This window comes from Pristiophorus japonicus, chromosome 14, assembly GCF_044704955.1.
Source record: "Pristiophorus japonicus isolate sPriJap1 chromosome 14, sPriJap1.hap1, whole genome shotgun sequence".
NCBI lineage: Eukaryota > Metazoa > Chordata > Chondrichthyes > Pristiophoridae > Pristiophorus > Pristiophorus japonicus.
Window position 1 is genome coordinate 29,179,644 of NC_091990.1, and position 25,063 is coordinate 29,204,706.

General features: G+C 45.0%; 1 protein-coding gene across 2 annotated transcripts in view; it reads left to right on the plus strand.

Moving 5' to 3' along the window:
• Positions 1-24,244, plus strand: part of col8a2 (collagen, type VIII, alpha 2) — a 270,845-nt gene extending 246,601 nt beyond the window's left edge. For both annotated transcript variants that reach the window (XM_070899076.1, XM_070899077.1), the window contains exon 3: positions 18,470-24,244. In XM_070899076.1, coding sequence (XP_070755177.1) covers positions 18,470-20,400 — 1,931 coding nt within the window. In that variant the 3' untranslated portion in view covers positions 20,401-24,244. The remainder of the gene's footprint in view (positions 1-18,469) is intronic.
• The last annotated feature ends 819 nt before the right edge of the window (positions 24,245-25,063 follow it).

Sequence of the window (25,063 nt, forward strand, 5' to 3'; positions counted from 1 at the left end):
CAATGGACTAACATGCAGAAAACATTTGGACCAAATCAAATTGCGGTTCACCAACAGCTACGAACAACCCGAAGAAGACACCACCAACTTTGACCCTCCAACACACACACAAGTGGCAACTGACATCATCCCCAGTAGCCCGGCAGGCCAGCTGCCCAGCAGCCCAGTGAAGAATTAACCAACTCACCCACATCCGCATTTGTACCGAGACGATCGACAAGGGAGCGAAAAGCCCCAGATCGTCTCACTTTGTAAATAAGTGTACTATTGACTTCACGGGAGAATGCTGTTATGTATTTAACCCCTTATAACCTGTATTACACTATCACCAGAGAGCCTACCTGTTGGAGTCCCAAGGGATCCCAGCATCCCTTGGGAGCACGGTAGCATCCCTTGGGAGCACAGTATATAAGCAGGCCACCCACGAGGTACCTGCACTCTGGAGTCTTATTAAAGGAGCTAAGGTCACACTTGCTCATTGTACACAGTACTCAGTTTCACCCTTTATTTTGAACGTATCACCCGTCCCTTCCAATAGATGGAAGAGACTTCCCCACGACAACGCAGCCTGGTTGCACATTGCACAGGAGGGCACAAGCAGGGATGTGGTCAGGAGGACTTGGCTGCAGTGGCACAAACCTTTCAATGATCTCAGTAGATCACGAAACATTACTGCAAAGCCACACTCATCCTCATCCTGCTGGGCCGCTCATCTCATCCCCATCACTCTGCCTTCTCTACCCTACTCCTGCACATCCTTACTTACACCAACTTACCTTGCACATCCATCCATTTCTCTCTCTATCTACATTATCACATCCCCATCTCACTAGCCACTCCTCAGACTCACCCTCATCCTTGTCCAATTATATCAACTAACAACAGACAAGGAAGGGTAGGCACTTGGGTCTTTTAGACATTGAAATCTTTATTTTGAACAGTTTGCATTCTTGGACAGATTTGTGTGCACCTTTGGAAACGGCTTAGTGAGTTGTAGTAAATGGTGAGACATAAGGGCAATCCCGGGAATGGTGATGAGTGTGAAAGGAATGGTTTCGGCATTGTAGGGATGCTTTATGATGCTGTTGTGAGGTGGCGCCAACCTGGCGCATCATGTGGCAGCCAGGGCGTACAGCATCAAGTGAAGTAAATGTGGCCATGGTGAGGCCATCCCTGGTGTCCCAGGCAGCAGTGTGGTCGGGTGCTGATGCCCTGTGTCCTGTGCAGTATCAGGTGATTGTGGAGTAGATTGGTGTTGTTGTTGGTGATGCTGATGTGTTTAGTGATGTTGGTGTTGGGGCTGATCGTGGTGTGATTCCGAGGACCAAGGTAAGATTTTTTCAAGGGCACCGATGCTAATGGAATAGATGGCAGCTGAAGTTGAGATGACAGAAGCGATCTGCCAATGGTGAGATAGATTGCTCCAAGGAGGTGACAGTAGATAAAGAGTTCACTGCAAACACTTCAAACCTCCATAAAGCTAAAAAGTGTATTCCAAAGCTTGAAAGCTCCAGCTTCTTTGATTGGAAATTGAACAGCTGTGAAATGGCAACTTTTATACCTTTTAATGGCAGCTGTCAACTAGTCAGACCAATCCAGAGTTGTTGAGAACCCAACACACTTACCTGATGTGATATCTGAGGGCGTGAACCTCGAAAATACTTGGACCAGGTAAAATGCTGCATAAAAAGTTTTCAGCAGCTTCATACCTAGCACAGTTGCCTGACGGGTCATTTAGTGCCGGGTCTACAGTCTTGGAAAAGGTTCCGTAACCACTTACCAACAGTTCTTGGACTTCAGGATTTATGAGAACAAAATACACACGGCTCAGCCTTAAATTTGTTTGTTTATTGAACTTGCGCTATTTCCCAGAACACAATCCCCCTGAGATTCGACCGGAATAACACAGAACCCACAATACAAAACCCCTACACGAGGTTACCTGAAACCGAACACAAAATATCACAGTTTAAAACCCTTCCGTGATTTGACTGCGATTACCAAAATACTCGGACAAATTCCCCTACTTACAATCACGCACACAGCTGGTGTTGATTATAGGCCCGGACCAGGTGACCACCCACCGTCCTTCTTCGCTGCAGTTTTTTTCCCAAAATATACTTTATTCATATAAAATGTTCACAATACACTGGAAAATAGTTCAGTACCTTGCGGTCAGCATTCTGTACAATTCGTTTGGATAATGACAGCAGTTCCATACAATGCACTAGCGTGCATTTCATTTCAAGGTACAGTTTAGTACAATCTGTAAATCACGTTACATGTAGCACTGTGCAAATAAGGGTATTACATGGAGCAGATAAGAACAGGTTTACATTGCATTCCAGGATACATTTCAATACAGATCACGAATCGCGTTACATGTAGCACTATGCAGATGAAAGCAGTACAAGGAATGGATGAGAATACATTTACATTTCTTTACAAGTTACTAAACAGTGCAGAGACTTTCATTATACATGGCACAACACAGGTGTTTTTCAGTCAACATGGTGCTCTATGTATACAAGCAGATTAACAAGTACAGCCTGAGGGGGGTCTGATTCCATCTCCTGGGTTTACCGTGGCAGAAGGGCCTTAAACTGTGGCTCTTCCCCATCGTGCCTTTGCGGCGACTGCACCAATCTATAGTGCGCCCCTCAGCACGTACTCCTGGATCTTGGATTGCGCCAGTCTGCAACACTCGGCCGTGGACATCTCCTTGCTCTGGAAATCCAGCAAGTTTCAGGAAGACCAAAGTGTGTCTTTCACTGAGTTGATGGTTCTCCAGCAGCAGATGATGGCTGTCTCAGTGTGCATCCCTGGGAACAGTCCACAGAGCACAGAGTCCTGTGTTACGGAACTGCTTGAGATGAACCTCGATACCAACACTGCATCTCCTTCCAGACCTGCCTTGCAAAGGGGCAATCCCGAAGGAGATGGATGACAGTCTTGTCTGCACCACAGCCGACTCGGGGGCAGAGTGCAGTGCTCCTTGCTCCGAAGTGGTCCTCTTTTTATGGGGGGGTCCATATCACAGCATCAAACATATTTCCTGTTGTTCCCCTGTCGACTTGTCTGATGATTAAGACCTCTTGATCACCAGTGTATTCCATTCCCTGAACCAGCCAGGACCGAGCGGACATGATCAGTTCTCCTGCTGTGTAGCACAATGCAAACCTTCCATGGTAACAGATACCTGGCTCCAAAGTTAATGAGGGTGTGCATGTCCCCCTTCCTTCTTGGCAGGGACCATTAAATGTGTGAATGGCCATTGTCTGGGTGCTATTGTCTGTGCTGATTAAATCGATGGTAGCTATCCTGTATCATTGTATCTGATGATGTCCTTCCCGTCTCTCAATGAGCCACAGTTTTGCTGTAATGTTTGATTGAATCCCTTACTGTACAGCCCACCGCTGGGTGTTTGTACTGAGGTTTTGCTTTTTGTATTAGACAATCCCACCATGTCCGTGGGTTTTTATATTCCATGCTACAGTCCACTTTACAGTTGAGGGGGGGAATAGATCCTACAATCTGCAGGCAGAACCGACACTTTGGAAATTCACAAGGAGGCGGATTCAGAGCGGACTTTCGCCCCACTGTCAATCACAGCCATTTTGACACTGGGCCCGCCTCCAAATTCGGTAAGATTCCGGCCACAGTCTCTGGTACAGCCTGACCTGCCTGGCATCCCTCCATTGAATCCCGTTTTTCCAAGATGTTGCGACAAATCTTCCTGTCCAGCTTTTTAATACAATTTCCTAAACAGCAAATCCTAGTAGCTTTGGGCAGTCGGTTTTTATAGGAATTAGACATCTAGGTGTTATACTGGTGGAAATTTGGTCAATTGTATGGCTCTTTCCAATTGGTATGCTCATTTTATACCTGATAGTTGAACTTAACCAATTAGAAAAATTGAGTCTTACATGTACCTAGAAAGTTAACAAAGACTAAACTAATCATTTGAAATACTGAACATTTTCCAGCATGGCATAGCTAGTTAAGAAACTAACAAGAAACCAATCCTGCCCACTGTGAGATCAAGTTCTGTGGATATTCGCACTGAGTTTTAGTAAATAAATAAAGATTCACTTCATTTTGTTGCTTACTGCAGTTGATTCCACTTTAATAGTGCAGTTCTATTCATTTAGCTTCTGGAAGCAAGGTTACTGCACTGCAGTATGCAGCAGTACCAACCAGCCCAATCGCAGTGCTTGTCATTCAGACACCGCCCACATATTTACCAGCATTAAGAATTCATCCACATTGAACTGATTAAAAAGGAAGACACACCAGAAAATCTGCTGTATTGCTCTACATTTCTAAAAGGCTTATTCAGGCCGCATCTAAAATGTACTACCTGCTTTAGTACTGAGCCAAATAGACCCAGAAAATATCAGCCATTCCAAAGGCCAGACATAGAAAATTGACAGGCTCAATCTGCGCATCAAATCAGGGAGCTGGTTAGTGATGAGTAACCTTGGCAGCAGTCCGCGGGGTACAACTTCACCTGGACAAACAAACAAGACATGTCTGGGGCCCTTAAGGAGTTAAGTTTCAAATCTCAAAATTATTAATTTAAATTTCAACATTATTGAATAAAATTTAAAAGAGTAAAATAAGTTGAATAATTTACCAAAAAAAGAATGGCTTTTTTTCCTGTCAAATTTTCAATTGTTCCAGTTTGTAACTGTTTTAACTTCCAACAGCGAATAGATTCACAATAAAATTTGGCAGTACTCTTTATTTTCCCCCATTTCATTATAAAACGTATACAATGCAATCTGAGAGATTTGAACTTGGACTTTCAGGGACAATCAGTTAGACAACGGTTTGAATGTGGATCTTGGGAATTTTGAGAGAATGTGATCAGAATTGAGTCGTGTAGAATCTGGTTATTTTGAGCAATTAATTTTTACTGATTTGAAAATTTTTCTATTTACACTTTCCAGCAGATTATTCAATTTTTGTTACATTTAGTACTAAAGTTACATATCCACTGATAGGTTTGTATCTGTAACTGTGACATATATAATAGTTGAAATATCTACGTAGATGAAATGCAACAAAATATTTGCATTATGTTTCCAAGCCATTGTGTGTCAGTTGTGGCTCAGTCATAGCACTATCCCTCTGAGTCTGAGGGCTAGACTTTCCCCAAAGCCCTCATCGCCCAATTGCCACCCACAAAAGACCGCTAACCTTCTGCAATTAACGCCGGCGAAAATTTCCATTAATGAGGTAAGAAATACCGCCCAGCGCGTCACATAATCCAGGTTGGCACTCCATTGCAGTACTGAGGGAGTGCTGCTCTGTTGGAGATACCATCTTTTGGATGAGACATTAAACCAAAGCGCCTCCTGTTCTCTCAGGTGGATGCAAAAGATCCCATGGCACTATTTTGAGAAGAGCAGGGGAGTTCTCCCCAGTGTTCCAGCCAATATTTATCCCTCAAATAACATCACTTAAAAGAAACAGATTATCTGGTCACTATCACATTGTGACTTGTGGGAGCTTGCTGTGCGCAACTTGGCAGCTGCACTTCGTACATTACAACAGTGACTACACTCCAAAAATACTTAATTAGCTGAAAAGCGCTTTGGGACATCCTGAGGTTGTGAAAGGCGCTATATAAATGCAAGCCTTTTTTTCATTTATTCTTATTTTAAAATATTTGAATGCAATAACAATTGTTGTACCTTGATTTTATTGAGCTTTTCACATTCTACTGAGAGCTTCAGTGCAATAGCAAAGTCTATACAGCTTTGTGCAGTTGAGCTCTGCCACAGTGTGGTAAACACTGGGATCACAGCCATTGCATTCGGACCTCATTGTGATCTAGCTTGAATTAAACTTGTTATTGCATAAATTTTAAACCGCGGAAAAGGTACCTTTTGTATTAATTTCAACCAGTATTTTATCTAAACTATTCAATTTAGGCTTTGGTATTTCAGCTCCAACCCTTGAACCAGTGAGTGTTGCATCTGTTTTCTGAACAATAGATAGAATTTCTGAGCCTTTGTATAAAGGGGGGAAAAAAGACTTGTATTTATATAGCACCATTCTGCACTGGTCTCCTCTGGGGAATGCCACACAGGACAGCCCTCTATATGTCCACTTTGTGCAACAGCACTTTTAGGCACATGCACGGCCGGACCTTGGTGTCAGTGTGCATACGCAGAAGAGCGGGGGGGGGGTGGTCACACACATGTACAGAGGACACAAAAATGTTCGTGCAGATAATCACTCCGCTATTTTATTGCTGCATCGATGAATCTGACAGTTCTTTTGCCAGGACACTCCATAAATGGTCAAGACCCCCTGGGGCCGAAATTCAGCTCCCCAAAAAGGCCACTTACCGCCAGAAAGCGGCGGCCAGGCGGTGGAGTCGAGCGGCCATCGACTTCCATTCCAATGGCCGCTGCGATCGAAATTCATCTCGTGGATTTTACTGGCGGACCCCACTTCCACCCCGCAGCCGCTGACCGTCCTAAGTGTGTCATCAAAGGGCGCACGGCCGATCTCCCACACCTCCATGGCACCCCCCGCGAAATGTAGCTGGAAAAATCATAGCTCTGCCGCATACTGCCCCCAACAGGTTTTTCTGTCAGTGCACCTTCCTTTCACTGTGTGAGCCATGGCAGCATGGCGGCCCTTCAAGGGGAGGGCGCACTGCCGCGGTCGCCATGGTTTTTTTTTCCGGCTGACTTCCCGATCGGCCGGACAATTATGGCCCCGGGTTCGGCCGGGCCACCACCAGGCAGCCTCGGCCCGGCCAAACCTTTCCCTGGTGGCCCAGTGAGCCGAAGCTAAATAATCGCTGATTCTCTCCCCTTTAAATGAGGGGAGAGACGTGGTGACGTGCTAGTGCACTGATGTCAGCACTGCTCCGCCGCTGAGTGACAGCTGATCGTCTTCTCAGCAGTAACAGTGTTCTGAAATTCGATTTACTCTGGGCCTTCAAATTGTTTGTGACCCTCCGGGCTTTATCATGTTTGTCAATGATGATTGCTCAATATCTGGCAATCGAATGCATGACCTTTGGTACTGCACTGATGCCAAATACCCTGAACAATCCTGTTCATTTCACAGAAGTTGACAATTTGACACCATTAATTACACTTTTTTCTGACCCTAAGCATGACCCTGAGCTTTAGGTTGCTTGCAGCTTCAGTTCTCCATCCCCCTCCCACCTCTCTGTCCTTGGCTTCCTAAAATGTTCTGTGGAAGCTCAATGCAAGCTCGAGGAACAGCAACTCATATTTATATTAGGCACTTTACAGCCTTCTATTGGGTTTAACAGCTTTCGATCTTAACCACCGCCCCAATTTTCTCAGACAGAGCTGGTGCTGGTAATGGGGCATGGCTGCACCAGAGCCACTGGGAGTGGAGGAGGTGCTTGGAGAGCTCCGCACCCCTGCGCTCTACCTGCCTTTCTCCGTCACATTCCCGAGCCACAGGAGCCTTCTGCTCTTTGCCAGAGTTTCCATTCTTGCCTCCCCGCCTACTATTCTGCTGTTGCCATTTACACTTCCTCAGGACCCATCTTTTATTTCTTTCCTTGTCCCATTACCACCGCCTTTTACCTTGCACTATCAACCCATTTGTCAGTTAATCCATTTTTCTAACTGCGGCCATTACCATTTTAATTCGGCCCATCGTCCATTTTGTCTCTCTAATCTCTCCTGCCTTCCACCCGATCACAGAGCTTCCCTTTTGTTCTTTCTTGCCCCCCCCATCCCCCTTTCAGTGCTGCTTAAGAATGTGTTCTTTTTGAACATTCACCAGTTCTGACGAAGGGTCATCGACCCGAAATGTTAACTCTGTTTTTCTCTCCACAGATGCTGCCTGACCCGCTGAGATTTCCAGCACTTTCTGTTTTTATTTCAGATTCCAGCATCAGCCGTATTTTGCTTTTGTGTCAATGAATCACCCCTGCCCTCCACCCCGTCACAGATTTTTCCCTTTGTTCGTTCCTGCCCCCTCCTTTTCCCTCGCTCTGTTTTGCCTAAAAGCTGTTAATCTCTAACATAGAAACATAGAAACATAGAAAATAGGTGCAGGAGTAGGCCATTCGGCCCTTCTAGCCTGCACCGCCATTCAATGAGTTCATGGCTGAACATTCAACTTCAGTACCCCATTCCTGCTTTCTCGCCATAGCCGTTGATCCCCCTAGTAGTAAGGACCTCATCTAACTCCTTTTTGAATATATTTAGTGAATTGGCCTCAACAACTTTCTGTGGTAGAGAATTCCACAGGTTCACCACTCTCTGGGTGAAGAAGTTCCTCCGCATCTCGGTCCTAAATGGCTTACCCCTTATCCTTAGACTGTGACCTCTGGTTCTGGACTTCCCCAACATTGGGAACATTCTTCCTGCATCTAACCTGTCTAACCCCGTCAGAATTTTAAATGTTTCTATGAGGTCCCCTCTCATTCTTCTGAACTCCAGTGAATACAAGCCCAGTTGATCCAGTCTTTCTTGATAGGTCAGTCCCGCCATCCCGGGAATCAGTCTGGTGAACCTTCGCTGAACTCCCTCAATAGCAAGAATGTCCTTCCTCAGGTTAGGAGACCAAAACTGTACACAATACTCCAGGTGTGGCCTCACCAATGCCCTGTACAACTGTAGCAACACCTCCCTGCCCCTGTACTCAAATCCCCTTGCTATGAAGGCCAACATGCCATTTGCTTTCTTAACCGCCTGCTGCACCTGCATGCCAACCATCTTCCAGTTCTGACAAAAGGATATCGATCTGCAACATTGGGCCAGAATTTACGGTCTCCATGTCTGTCATAAGCCTTCTGAAAGGCCCCGCAAGCTTCAGGTTTCCACACACGCTGTGCACGCACGAAAATCTGGCATTTGCGATCTGTCAAGGTACACCTCGACAGATCTACCGCATCGACTGGACATTCAACGGATCATCCTCCATCATTTCCTCCACCTCCAGCGTGATCCCACCACCAAACACATCATCCCCTCCCCTCCTCTTTCAGCATTCCGAAGGGACCGCTCCCTCAGCGACACCTCGGTTCACTCCTCAATCACCACCAACATCCCGCCCCTTTCCACGGCACCTACCCAGGCAAGTGCAGGAGATGCAACACCTGCCCCTTTTACCTCCTCCCTTCCCATTATCCAGGGCCCCAAACACTCCTTCCAGGTAAAACAGCGATTTATTTGTACTTCTTGCATTTTAGTATACTGTATTCGCTGCTCACATTGTGGTCTCCTCTACATTGGGGAGACCAAACGCAGATTGGGTGGCCGCTTTGCGGAACACCTCCGTTTAGTCTGTAAGCGTGACCCCGAGCTTCCGGTCGCCTGTCACTTTAATTCTCCGCTCCACTCCCACTCTGATCTCTCCGTCCTCGGCCTCCTACACTGTTCCAACGAAGCTCAATGTAAGCTCGAGGAACAGCACCTTATCTTTCGATTAGTCTTCTGGATTCAACATCAAGTTCAACAATTTCAGATCATAATGTCTGCCCTATTTTTTCAAGGCAGCTGTTGCTGTTCCTGCCATTCCCACTTACACCTCTTCTAGACTCATCTTTACCTGTCCCATGACCATCTCCTTTTGCTTTGTATTATCAGACCTTTTGTCATTTAATCTCTCCTGCCTTCCACCCTATCACAGACCTTCCCTTTTGTTCTTTCCTCCCCTCCCACTTTCCCTTCTCCTGCACTTGCTTAAAATCTGTTACATCTCTAACGTTTTCCAGTTCTGACGAAAGGTCATCGACCTGAAACGTTAACTCTGTTTATCTTTCCACAGATGCTGCCAGACCTGCTGAGTATTTCCAGCATTTTCTGTTTTTATAATAGAAAATTACTTTCGCTGGTGCAGAGTTGCGCTATTTACCCAACTGCTGCCCAGCAATTGCCCACAAAACCTTTACGCCTGGTAAAAGCAGGCATAGGGCTTGCTTTCACCAGCTTAAGGGTTAATATAAATCTTAAATAAAAAATTTAAAGTGATGCACAAACACTTAAAATTAGCTCATGCATATTTTGACCCAGATTAAAATGTTTAAAATTATTTTTCAAAATATTTAATTGTTGTTGTATTTGCTGTAATGAAGGGACTTTTAATTAAATTTGAAAATCAGGACATTTATATCTATTAGAGTTGTCTACATTGTTTAATTAGTTGTGGATTCCAGTCGGGTTTACAGGGGATTCCGTTCAGAAATGGAATTCTCCTTTCTCATTGGAGGACCGGGCCCATGTGATCCCAGGGATGCTCTGAACCTCCTGCGCCCCTGGGATCTGTGGGTCTTTACGCAGGCGTCCGCCTGAAGGCCCAGGACCCGAACTCTCTGTAGCTTTGGAGCCAGGAGGTAAGTTCATTGATCGTTCGCGGGTCGGAGGCGTACTCCAGAGGTACACCTCTGACTGCAAATTCAGGGCTATTAACTCTGTTTCTCTCTCCACGGATGCTGCCTGACATGCTGAGTGTTTCCAGCGTTTTCTGGTTTGATTTCAGATTTCCAGCATCAGCAGTATTTTTCTTTTCTCTTACTGTTTGAAAGGAGGCAGTTTTTGCATTGTTTGGCTGTGTGTAATCACATTTTTTGAAGTCTAAGAAATGTAGGCAGCCAGCCAAACCACTCACAAATGTCCAAAGATTAAAAAGGAAAGCCTAGAAATTCTGGTTGGTTAGCTGCATCGCCAGAGGGTGGTGGAGTGGGACTTCTACACACTCGTCTGTCTCAATGATGAAGGGACTGAGTCATTTGCATAAAAGAACTGGGCAACTGTACCATGTAAAATCAGGTGCTAATGCCTGAAGCCTGCATTGTGTCCCTTAAGCTTGGAGCTCCTTGTCCTTCTTTTGTATGTTAGCAGCAAAGCAAATCAAATGTCAATATCTAAGTTGGATATCCAGGCCAAAGCTTCCGGTGTAACAGTGTGGATATCTTGTAGGCTGCCTGAGAATTGCCTCTGAGGACAATGCTCAATGATGTGCTCCAGGATCTGATTAGGAGCTCCACAGTTGCATGAGGGGGATGCTTTAATCTTCCACCTATGGAGAAGGTGGCAGCATCTACCATGACCGGTTCTGAGGCGGTTGACAGTGGTTCAGTGTTTGCGAGGAAGGTTTGATCCTTCAGGTTGTACTGTGGGGTCCTCTTTAAGGAAGCCATTCAGTATATCGCAGTTCTTCCAACCTTTTTGCCATCGGTCATCAAGGCTGAGGGGGGATCGCTGAAGACCTTTGGCGATAGTCCAAAATGGCCTTCTAGATTTGAGACGGGTTGGATAATACTGTGAGCAAGCGTCCATGGTGTTGTATGTTTTATGCCAGGCATGCGTGTGCATTAGGCTCATTAAGGTCTCAAAACAAAATGTAAATGAGGTCCTTGACCCATGCTGGAGTGCGAAGCCCATATAAAATGAACATTGGAAGATTGAACCATTCAGCCATATGATTTCTGTTCCTTAGAGTTTGCTTGATAGTGGTATTGAGCCGTTCTGTACTGACCGAGTGATTTCATTGTTTATGCCCCAGTGTCCTTGGATTTCAGTACTGCTGAATGCATTGAACATTTTCTGTGATGCTCCACCAAACACACTGAAATGCATTGTGAGGCAACCTTGTAAAATTAAGTAAAATGTGAGCACACTTACTATGGCAAAACCAGCACATTTCTCCTCCCACCTACTCTTACCATCTGATCACTTTTTTCTACTGTCTCTATTTGGGCTGCTCTTGCACGACACCTCAGGAAATGTTCCTCAACTCCAAAAAAATATACCCTTTTAACATCAGTGCAGTGCGCTACAGCTAAGTTATATAGCCCAATCACATTCAGTTGAGAATAGTGGCGGACAACAGGGCAACTGATTGGAGGAGGAGGCTCCATGAACGTCCCTGTACTGAACAATGGGGGAGCCTATCATATGAGAGCACGACAAAATCCTGAAGTCTTCACAAATGTCTTTAATCAGAAGTGTCAAGTAAATGATCCTACTCAGCCTCATCCTGAGGTCATAGATGCCAATATCCATGCAATTTAATTCAGCCCACATCACATTAAGATGTGGCAGAGTACACTGGGCACAGTGAAGTATATTGATCTTGAAAACATCTTAGTTTGTAGTGCTGTGTAGCAGAAATAGCCACTGCCCAAGCTATTCCAGTGCATAGGAACATAAAGACAGGAGTAGGCTGCTCAACCCCGTGAACCTGTTCCACCATTCAGTTAGATCATGGCTAATCTGTGCCTCAATTCAATTTACCCACCTTTACTACATATCCCTTGATGATGCTACGTAATAAAAATCTATTGATCTCAGTCTTGACAGTTTCAATTGACCCAGAATCCTGAACCTTTTGGGCGAGAGAGATTCAGGGCCGGGTCGGCCGTTAAAGGCACTGAAATTGACAGTGTGTCGGGAACCCGCTGTCATCCTGCCGACTCCCACGTTTAATTGGGGTGCGTTTCAAAGCGCACCACGGACCGCTCAAGAGAGGACAGCGACCACATTGACGTAGTTAACTGCTCATTGAAAGATCATTAACAGTCTTTTTAATGTGAAGTTTGAACATTAACTGGCTGCGCACGGGATTGACGGAACTCGGGAAGCTCGCCTGGGAAGACGAGGCAAGGGCTCAGTGGCCATTGTGTGAGGTCATTAAATGACAGCTGGAAAACGCACATAAGGAAACGGTAGCATAGTGGTTCGGTACGGTGCTAGTAATCCAGAGGCCTGGACTAATAATCCAAAGACGTGAGTTCAAATCCATGGCAGCTGTGGAATTTAAATTCAGCGAATTAAATAAATGTGGACTTAGAAGCTAGTACCAGTAATGGTGACCATGAAACTACTGGATTGTCATTAAAAACCCAACTGGTTCACTAATGTCTTTTAGGGAAGGAAATCTGCCACCCTTACCCGGTCTGGCCTATATGCGACTCCAGACTCCAGCAATGTGATTGACTCTTAAGTGCCCTCTGAAATGGCAAGACACTCAGTTGTAACAAACCGCTACAAGAAACAATAATGAGAATAAAACCGGATGGACCACCCAGCATCGACTTTGGTACCGGCTTCGAACACGACAACGGCACACCTAGCCCAGTCAACCCTGCAAAGTCCTCCTCTGGGGATTTGTGCCAAAATTGGGAGAGCTGTCCCACAGACTAATCAAGCAACAGCCTGACATAGTCATACTTACAGAATCATATCTTTCAGTCAATGTCCCAGACTCCTCCATCACCATCCCGGGGCATGTCCTGTCCCACCGACAGGACAGACCCACCCAAGGTGGTCGTATAGAGTCAGGAGAGAGTGGCCCTGGGAATCCTCAATATTGACTCCGGACCCCATGAAGTCTCATGGCTTCAGGTCAAGCATGGGCAAAGAAACCTCCTGCTGATTACCACCTCCCGCACTCTTTCAGCTGGTGAATCAGTACTCCTCCATGTTGAACACCACGTGGAAGAAACACTGAGAGTAGCAAGGGCACAGAATGTACCTGGTGGGGGACTTCAATGTGCATCACCAAGAGTGGCTAGGTAACACCACTACTGACCAAGCTGGCCAAGTCTTGAAGGACGTAGCTGCTGGATTGGGCCTGCAGTAGGTGGTGAGAGAACCAACACGAGGGAAAAACCTACTTGACCTCGTTGTCACCAATCTACCTGTCGCAGATGCATTTGTCCATGACAGCATTGGTAGCAGTGATCACCGCACGGTCATTGTGGAGACTAAGTCTTCACACTGAGGACACCCTCCATCGTGTTGTTAAATGGGATAGATTCAGAACAGATCTAGCAGCTTAAAACTGGACATCCATGAGGCCCTGTGATCCATCAGCAGCAGCAGAAACGTATTCCACCACAGTCTGTAAACTCATGGCCCAGAATATCCCTCACTCTACCATTACCATCAACCCAGGGGACTAGCCCTCGTTCAATGAGGAGTGCAGAAGAGCATACCCAGGAGCAGCAGTGGGCGAACTTAAAAATGAGGAAGCTGCAACACAGGACTACATGTATGCCAAGCAGTGGAAGCAACATGCTATAAACAGAGATAAGAAATCCCACAATCGACAGATCAGATCAAAGCTCTGCAGTCCTGCCACATCCAGTCGAGATTGGTGGTGGACAATTAAACAACTTACAGGAGGAGGAGGCTCCATGAATATCCCCATCCTCAATAATGGCAGAGTCCAGCACTCAAGTGCAAAAGACAAGGCTGAAGCATTTGCAATCATCTTCAGCCAGAAGTGTCGAGTGGATGATCCATCTCGGCCTCCTCCTGAGGTCCCCACCATCACAGAAGCCAGTCTTCAGCCAACTCAATTCACTCCACGTGATATCAAGAAGTGGCTGAGCAAACTGGTTACAGCAAAGGCTATGGGCCCTGACAACATCCTGGCTGTCGTGCTGAAGACTTGTGCTCCAGGACTAGCCATGCCTCTAGCCACGCTGTTCCAGTACAGCTACAACACTGGCATCTACCCAACAATGTGGAAAACTGCCCAGGTATCTCCTGTCCAGAAAAAGCAAGACAAATCCAATCCAGCCAATTACCACCCCATCAGTCTACTCTCAATCATCAGCAATGTGATGGAAGGTGTCAAGCGGCAGTTACTCACCAAAAACCTGCTCACCGATGCTCAGTTTGGTTCCGCCAGGACCACTCAGCTCCGGACCTCATTACAGCCTTGCTCCAAACATGGACAAAAGAGCTGAATTCCAGAGGTGAGGTGAGAGTGACTGCCTTTGACCATCAAGGCAGCATTTGACCAAGTTGGCATCAAGGAGCCCTAGTAAAACTGAAGTCAATGGGAATCATGGGAAAACTCTCCATTGGTTGGAATTATACCTAGCACAAAGGAAGATGGTTGTGGTTGTTGGAGGTCAATAATCCCAGCCCCAGGACATCACTGCAGGAGTTCCTCAGGGCAGTGTCCTAGGTCCAACCATCTTCAACTGCTTCATCAATGACCTTCCCTCCATCATAAGGTCAGAAGTGGGGATGTTCGCTGATGATTGCACAGTGTTCAGTTCCATTCGCAACTCCTCAGAAAATGAAACAGTCATGCAGCAAGACCTGGACGACATTCAGACTTAGGCTGATAAGTGGCAAGTAACATTCGTGCCACACAAGTGCCAGGCAATGACATCTCCATCAAGCAAGAGTCTAACTATCTCCCCTTGATATTCAACGGTAATACCATTGCCGAATCCCCCACCATCAACATCCTGGTGGTCACCATTGACCTGAAACTTAATTGGACCACCCACATAAATACCGTGGCAACAAGAGCGGGTAAGAGGCTGGGTATTCTGTGGTAAGTATCTCACCTCCTGACTCCCCAAAGTCTTTCCACCATCTACGAGGCACAAATCAGGAGTGTGATGGAATACTCTCCACTCGCCTGGATGAGTGCAGCTCCAACAACACTCAAAAGGCTTGACACTATCCAGGACAAAGCAGCCCGCTTGATTGGCACCCCATCCATCACCTTCAACATTCATTCCCTCCACCATCAGCGTACCGTGGCTGCAGTGTGTACCATCTATAACATACACTGCAGCAACTAGCCACGGCTTCTTCAACAGCACCTCCCAAACCCGTGACCTCTACCACCTAGAAGGACAAGGGCAGCAGGCGCATGAGAACACCATCACCTGCAAGTTCCCTTCCAAGTTACTCACCATCCTGACTTGGAAATATATCGCCGTTCCTTCATCGTCGCTGGGTCAAAATCCTGGAACTTCCTCCTTACCAGCACTGTGGGAGTACCTTCACCGTACGAACTGCAACGGTTCAAGGTGGCTGCTCACCACCTTCTCAGAGCAATTAGGGATGGACTATAAATGCTGGCTTTGCAAGTGACACCCACATCCCGGAACGAATTTAAGAATAAAAAAACACATACCTTACTCCTGCTTCCTTGCCTAAGGGAAAGGCTCTTTCTGACACCATTTTGTGCAGTGATTTTGATTTCAGTAGTTTGCAGGTGATTTCTACAACCTTAAAAGCCACTCTTACCTTATTGGTAGTCACTCTCACTTCATTGGAGGATTGTGCCTTTGATCTCCACTTTACCTGCAATCTATCAGATCAACATGGGTGCCTCCTGTGCTGTCTCACCTTGGGCCTCAGATTCGTATCAAGGTGAGCCCCTGCACCAACACCACCAACAGCAGCAGCAGCAATCACAACTGCAGCCTGCTCCTCAATGACCTGTTGCTCCACAGGAGAGGGGGGATAGCACAGAGGTGCACAGCGCCGGAGGCGATACCCCCAACACAGGGTATACAGGCAGAGGATGCTCTTCCCAGACATGACAGAAGAGCAGCAGTGCTTCAGGAGCCTCAGGCTATCGCGCCAGGTTATTGCAGACATTTGCAGCTTGTTGGAAGAAGACCTGCTGCCAAGTGGACCTGGTGGACACACCTTACCAGCGCTGTCAAAGTCAACACCGCCTTCAACATCTGCGCCTCGGGCTCCTTCCAGGGATCTGCAGCAGACATTTGCAGGATCTCACAGTCGGCTGCCCACAGATGCATCATCCAGCTGACCGATGCCATATTTGACAAGTCAGCCATTATGTAAACTTTGCCACTGATGAAACCAGTGTTACTGAGCGGGCGCTCAGCTTTGCGGCTCTGGCTGGCTTCCCACAGGCGCAGGGCATCATCGACTGCACACATGTGGCCATCAAGGCTCCCCCACATCACCCAGGAATGTTTGTGAACCACAAGGGCTTCCATTCCCTCAATGTGCAGCTCGTCTGCAACCATAAAATGATCGTCATTATGTGTGCGCCAGATTCCCCGGTAGCTGTCATGACTCTTTTGCCCTGCATCAGTCCACCCTCCCTCAGCTCTTTGCACCTCTTGGCTGCTTGGAGACAAGGGCTATCCACTCAAGTCGTAGCTGATGACACCCTTGAGGAGGCCAAGCAATGAGGCCCAGAAGTGTTATAACGACAGTCACATATCCACCAGATGTGCCAGAGAGCAAGCAATCGGCATACTGAACATGCGCTACAGATGCCCTTGACAGATCTGGAGCAGCCCTTCAGTACACACCAGCCAGGGTCTCCGGAATCATCGTTGTTTGCTGTGTGTTGCACAACATAACGCAACAGCGAGGATTGGAGCTGCAGGTGGAGCAAGATGCAGAGCGCCCAACCTCTTCAGAGGAGGAGGAACAGGAGGAGGAACAGGTGGAACACAAGGAGGAGGAGGAGGAACCTGAGGTGGTGATGGCACCAGCCGTGGTGCACATTGCTGCCAGGGAGGCCCAGGATGGCCTCATAAAGGCCCGATTTAAGTTGCACCAGTGCACCCATCTGGCTCCCAGATGCTGTACCAACTCCCCACCCCATTCCACCAACACCACAAAGCAGTCCTAAAATGACCAAACCATTCCTGTCAACCAATCATCCGTTGCTCAAGGTTAAGTAATGTCTCACCATTCATTTCAAGTGACAAAGCCACTTCCCAAGTAACAGGCACAAGTGGAGAAACTGGAAAGTAGTGCAAAGAAATAGATTTATGTGCGTCATAAATAGAACTGAAATTTAATACTAACATTTTGCCAAACACCCTTGTGTATCTCAGATTGTGTATCTTTTTCTTTTCCGAGTGCTTCTACGAGGCACAACCCCTGTGGCTTCAGCAAAGGTAGAAGCAGGCTGCAGACTTACTTACCTGCTGTGAGTGCTTTGACAGTTTTGGCGGACGTCCTCTGGGTTTTAGGGCCTGTGAGGGCCCTGCCGGAGATTGCTCCTCCTGCTTCGCCAACATCTTTCACATTGTGAGAACAAATATAAAAGAGATTGGAAGGTGATCTGGCCACATTTGGCATGATTAACTAAGACAATAGAAGGTTGAAGATCTAGACCAGTGACTAGACATTCTTCTATACATTTCATTTATTCCATAAGTAAAGCTAAATATCCACCATGACCTTTTCCTGTGGAAAAAATGTAGCATATTGAAGAATTTCTCGCCACGGATTAGATGTAGTCAGTGCAACTCATAATTCTTTCTTTTGTTTGTTCTGTTTCCTTTTTCTTTTCTTTCAAAATCTTATTACTGATCATAAACGAGTTCTTTTGGTTCGCTCACACTCACAATGATATCTGTACCATTTAAGCAGAAAGTGAATGAATTTTTTGTAAGCCCCAAGTTACTCTTATATTTGTTCCAGATATTTATAATAGCCCTGTTGCTAATTGTGAAACTCTTAAAAATTAAAGATTAAAACATTCCAATGTCTTGTTGTGGACAATGAAATTATATGCATCCATTTTGAATTTCTATTAAAAAATTAAAACTGAATATAAAAAAATAATAAATTATTTTTAATAAATATTATAGGCATAATTTATAACATCTCTGTATAAACAAAAGGCATAAAGTAATATTTCATTGTTGATTTAACTTTTGGTAGTTGACATGTCTTTTTGCATTTTTTTTTTATTATATCAGAAATTCCAGTGATTCTACCTTCAGATCTCAAGGGTGAGAAAGGTGCTGCAGGAAAACCTGGGCCAAGAGGACCTCCTGGGCCACCAGGAATGCTCGGCAAACCAGGATATGGAAAACCAGGTCTTCAAGGTCGGCCCGGCCCGCCTGGGCCACCAGGATTTTCAAGCTTTGGAAAACCAGGAATGCCAGGACAACCCGGTAAACCAGGTATCAAAGGACCTCCTGGACCTAAGGGCGATGTAGGACCTAGAGGAGATGTAGGACCCAGGGGCATTGCAGGGGCTCCAGGATTACCTGGGCCTTCGGGTTTTTCTGTCATTGGTAAGCCAGGGGCCCCAGGAATGGCTGGATCCCCAGGGCTTAGAGCAGAGCCCGGTCTAAAAGGACAACGTGGAGCTCCTGGGGAACGTGGTCCCAAAGGTGAGAATGGATATGGAAAACCAGGTTTTCCAGGTGCAAGAGGTAAGGAAGGGGCGCCAGGTAAACCTGGACCCCCTGGTTCACTTGGGCAAGGAAAACCAGGAATTAATGGTTTGCCTGGTGCTCCTGGTGAAAAAGGTGAAGGTGGGATAACAGGTGAACTTGGCCCTCCAGGACCCCCTGGTCCTCAAGGGCCATCAGGGAAGCCTGGATTAGATGGTATTGGAAAAGCTGGTCAAGATGGGCTACCAGGTATTCCAGGATCTATAGGTTATAAAGGTGAGCCTGGGCCATCGGGTGTTCGTGGTATGCCTGGAGCTCCAGGGTATGCAAAGCCAGGAATGAATGGATATAAAGGTGAGCGAGGACTTCCTGGGGCCCCAGGTGCCCAAGGGGTCAAGGGTGAACAAGGGGTACATGGCCTACGTGGTGAACCTGGTTCTAAGGGTGAACTGGGGCATCCGGGGCCTATAGGCTCGAAGGGATTAATGGGAAAACATGGTGTACCAGGACCGAAAGGTGAAATTGGGCTTGTTGGGCCACCAGGAATGAAAGGGATGCAAGGTGACCAGGGACAGACTGGGATATCTGGAAAACCAGGTATCCCTGGAGAGAGAGGTTTACCTGGAACTCCAGGAGCACCAGGTCATATTGGTCCAAAAGGAGAAGCTGGACATACAGGGGTTCCTGGAGCATCAGGATTAGCTGGTCCTGTAGGTCCCAAAGGAGAGCAAGGACAAGGAGGACAACCGGGACCTCGAGGTTCTTCAGGAATACCGGGCCTTCAGGGGCCAACAGGGCCGGCGGGACCAATAGGTTTACCCGGTCCCAAAGGAGAACCAGGGCCGCCTGGTTTTCCAGGGGAAGGAAAGTTAGGTCACCCAGGAATTACAGGTCCAACAGGGCCGACTGGAAAACCTGGCATACCAGGCATGATGGGAACTCGAGGTCTGCCTGGGCCCCCGGGTCCACCAGGCCCACCAGGGGTCACCATTAATGGGGAAACAACAGGTGTTGCCAGCCTGCATGTAGATGGAGCTCTGGATGGTGCCACAATACCAGGAGATGGAAAACCTGGAAAACCGCAGTACGGAAGAGGAGACCTTTCTGCAAGGGCAGCTCCTGCCTTCACTGCAATTCTCACAAAACCGTTTCCACCATCAGGGGCACCCATTAAGTTTGACAGGATTTTGTATAATGGACAAAACAGTTACAATTCAGCAACTGGACTATTCACGTGTCAAGTACCTGGTGTCTACTACTTTGCTTATCATGTGCACGTCAAGGGAACCAATATCTGGGTGGCACTGTACAAGAATAATGTGCCTGCAACATACACATATGACGAATATAAGAAAGGATATCTTGATCAAGCATCAGGAAGTGCTGTACTGGAACTTAAAGAACATGACCAAGTGTGGGTCCAGATGCCTTCAGACCAAGCTAATGGGTTATATTCCACTGAATACATCCATTCCTCTTTCTCAGGATTCCTACTTTGCCCAACATAACGTTGATCAACTTGAATTGGTGGATATATATATTGTGTAGTAATAAACTGCATCAAGAGGAACAGAGTTTCACTGGAAAAAGCACAAGTGTTATTATATGTTGCTACAGTTTTCCAGTATTAAAAAAAAAGCCTTAAATGCCTCTGGATGATAACCAGCATAGTATAACAACCACACGTCAGACATTTCCCCCAATGACTGCACAAGTCTTCAGCGTATGTTGCAATGGATTTAATGTGGAACTGTTGCTTTTATATGAGCAGTTAGAGGCAAAACTTACTTTCTTTGCAATGAAAGTCGATATGATGTATGTGATACTTGTATTCCCTGTGCCTACTTTTGAATAATGTTCTACCTAAGGACGCATTTCTTGTTTTTCCACATTTATAACATCGACAGAAAAAAGCTATCATATTACACGGTTGTATTCTAGTTATTATAATCATATCTTTTTAAGTGCAATACATGGTAAGTGGTGTTCCATTGTGAATTCAGACAACTGTGTACACTGTATACTGACTGAGAATTAAAACATTGAAGAATGGTATAATCACCATTGCAACTTGCTTGAATTTTAAATTTCAAATTAACTGTAGGAGCTGACTAGAAGAAGGTCTAAGGTGAGACAATGTAGTGCAAAGTAAATGTTTCTTTCGTACTGTTTAGGTTATATGTATTTTGCATTATCTCAGTGACCTGAGATGTTACTGAACTTCAACTTGGTTGCAGTTAAAGGGTAAGGAACATTGAAATGTACTGAATCTAAATCAACACAGTGCAGGTGTCTAGGACGCATGTTGCCCCGTTACTTACTAATTTAATTCCGTTTGCTGACAGCTGGAAGGCTGGCACTTACATATGCCACTATTTTTCAACTATCAAAGACTGTGAAATGTTTAGTCTTTTTCAAGTTCATCACTCAAAGCCTTGTTGATTACTATTGCCAAAAGAATTTCAGAGTTAAGATGAGACAATTGTGATCTATGGCACCTAAAGCAAACATGGCAATTATAAAATGTGGCGATGGATCCTTAAAGGGGATATACATTGCCGAGCTTCAAGACGTTAAACAACTTCTAGAGGTGGATCATGTTTCCTGTAGGGACTGTACTATGTTTTGCCTCATGTTGGATTGGATTATAGTGCAGTTTCTGTATTCCAGAGCTGTGAAATTTCTACAACAGTAGAGACTGTTTGTTTTTTGCAGGGAGGTATGAATGCAGTAGCTGTCATTTTAAACTTTCCGTCAGTGTTTCCTTTCATTGTTACATGTGTTTTAAAGATACTTTTTAATGTAAAGCATTTTTTGATCTCATGTAGTCAAATTGTTTTTGTCATTCAAAATGCCTGTAAATCTTGGTAAATTCTCTACACAAAATTTTAGCTAGTTAGAAATTATTACAATGGAATTCCTTGCATTGATTAATTTTGAAATGCCTTACCTCTGCCTTTCTTTTGTATTTTAAAGAAGTATCTTTCCCTGTCTGACCTAGTAAAGCCTTGAAATTGTATTCTTTGGGCTGGATTTTCAGTTGAGGGTTTTTAGAGGCGGTAATGTCAGGCGGTGGATAAATTTAGCACCGGGAAATGGTTTGCATTGACAGCCAGAAAATTCAGCAGCTGAACCCTGACAGTGGAGCAGAGTGCTAAAGGAAGCGGTCCACACTTATCTCAGGGTGCTAGGCTGAGTGAGCAACTGAATATCCATTGCTAAAGAGCCAGATTCATAGTGCCCTAAAAGTGGCCTCCCTGGAAAAAAATTGTCACAAAAAATACAAATAACATAAATTATTTTAATGGTATTTTCAGAAACCTTGATTCATTTATTTTAAGGGGCGAATGTTTTCAATGCAATAGTGTTGAAGTAGCATATGAATGCATGAAGTGTTAATACCCTATTCTTCAACAAGCCTAAATTCAAGGCACATCAGTGCATGCAGTTGAATGATCAAACACACACAAAAATAATATGAACATAACCTCGCCTTCCCCAAAGTTGCTGCCATTTTTCTTCCCTACCAGCTGAAAAAGGCAGTACCTGAAAAACTCAAATGTAGCTGTTGATTTTTGCAGCTTTCCGACTACATTGTTTTGTTTGTCTCCATTGCCTTAAGTCTTATCAGAAATCATTCGTAGTCTTTATTGTTGTAATGTTCTTCCATACTGCTTCAGATAGCCCCATTAAATTTATATTTTATATATATATACATATATTTAAGGATATAAATTACTCTTGCAATATTAGTATGAAATGATTAAACTGTTAATGAAAATCCTGGGTCTGCTATTCTACTGTAGGTGTTAGCCGATTCGCTTTAAATGGGTTAGCAATTCTATTGACAGAGTGAATATATGAAAGTCAGACAAGTACATTAAGCATTTATCTACTAACATTGCAAACAGTAATTTCAGCCGAAAGGGATTAAAAATCCCATGGATCTAAAAAGGCAAACTATAAATATTAAACATCCCAATGGGAAAAACAGAATGTGTGCATTCTATGTGGGTGTAACCTATTAGTAATGAAATTGAGAGTGGGTTGTATAAAAGTTAAGTGGCTGATGACAACTGAATATGAAAATTATTTCACGAGCAATCAGACTACTGAACTCAGGAGTTGATAGTGATGATCAGGAAAAACACTGAAATTATTTTGTGGTCTTTCCACATATTCTGATTGAAAGGCAATAGTAATACTGCGTACTGCTTAAAGTAAACTTAAAACTGCTTTTTAACGTTAAATGTAGGTGATTGATTCTACAGAATCAAAGTGATGCACAAAGCCATTAGTTACTCAAGCTATGCAGAGGAAATGCTGCTAGCTTGGATTCTGTACAAAGGACCCTATGACTGTTATATGGAACTATATAGATTTACTGTGCACACCTGTAACTTTGTGAGAAAGACAATTGAACTACCCTTTTATGCAGCAAAATTCAAATAAATTGAAGTGTAAAATGCAAAGCGGAGTCCAGTTTGGAAAGTACATGCTGATGACAATAATTGTCCCCATCATTAGAATATAATTTTCAGATCATAAGTCGTGAAAATTAGACATCATATGGAAATTTTAATGTGAATGGATACTTTCTCTTTAAATTGCCATTGTCAGCACAGGGGTGTACCACAGTTTATTCTGTAATAAAAACATCCACCACCGTAATAAAGCTGATTTGTTTAAAACTGAAGTGACCACAGTTATTGTGGAAGGTGCCCCTCCACCTTGCTTAATAATGTCAAAATGTAGAAAAGAAAACATGTGAGATACCCATCATTCAAAACAAAGGCATAAGTCTAAGGCTTGGATTTGTTAACATTACTATAATTATGCATTTGCTACTTTAGTTCTCGAAGACAGCAAACTGATACCTTCACTCTTCTACAATCAAGTCAACGGAAATTTCATCTGAAAGTTTCAGCGATACATTGTACTTTATTCATCTATTGTTATATCAAATGTCAATAGAACAATTCCAGCAGGATGAAATTGCAATTCAATGTTCAATACTATATGCAACTTTTGAAGTATTTTTGATGACCTGTTGTGTTCACATGAATTAAATTGCATTTTCAAGACTTCAAACCCGTGTGATCCCATGATTTTGTTAATGGGTTGTTAATTATGGAGAAAAACAGACATTCTCCCTTTTTTGTTAAAAGAAGAATTTCACCTTCTATAGCCATCATTTTATGATATAGAAGGACTGGTTCTCTTTTGTAAATACTTATATGCACTGTAATAGTAACTGGTAAAATGCACTCTTATTTTCTTTGAATTGAAAGCCAGATTCTTCTTTGAAAACGAAACTACTTGATTGTATTGATACAACATCAATAAAAGATTTCCTGATATAAAAAATGTGACTCTTTTGTCTATTTTGTTTAGGTGCATTGAGATGTTTTCTGCTTCCTTTTTCCAGCCAGGAGTTATTTAAAAAATATATACTTCTCAGTTATTCTAATGTTCTACCTAATCCCAGCTGTAGACAGAAAAATCATTGGGACGGAAATCAGCGGCCACTCTGCGGAATACAATGGCGGCTGATTTTTCGTGTAATGGCCGCCATTTTGTAAATTCCGCTCCTGCGGTATCCTGGCGGTGACTCGCTCCACCCCTACTGCTCCACTGCTGCTGATCCATCCTAAGTGCGTCGCCGCCAATGTTCCCCCCTGATGGCGAAATTCCGATGAGAAAATATTGTTGCCGCCGCTTGATGCCACCGGCAGCTTTTTCTGTCGGCCAACTGTCATGCCGGGCTGACAATTATGTCCCAGGGTTTGACCGGGGTGCTAACAGACAGCCTGGCACCCCCTCTTGGGTGCCAGGCCATTGGCCTGGCTCAGTGGACCAAACTTAAAGAACTGCACAGACTCTCCCCTTTAAGTGAAGGGGAGAGCCGTGGTGACGTGGCCCCATGATGACATCATCAGCGCAATGCTGATGACTGACAGCGGCAGACACTCCGCCCGCCCCCAATTTCCGCCTCTCTAGAGGGCAAACTTCCGCTCACCGTCACACATCCGCCCCCATTATGACCGACCGCTGAAAAAAAAGCCAAAGAGCGGAATTTTGCTCAAGAGGCCACCGCATCAACCGTGCCAGTAAAAACAGATGAAACATGGGAGGTGCGCCCCGTTTCCAGCGGTGGGCAATTTCAACCCC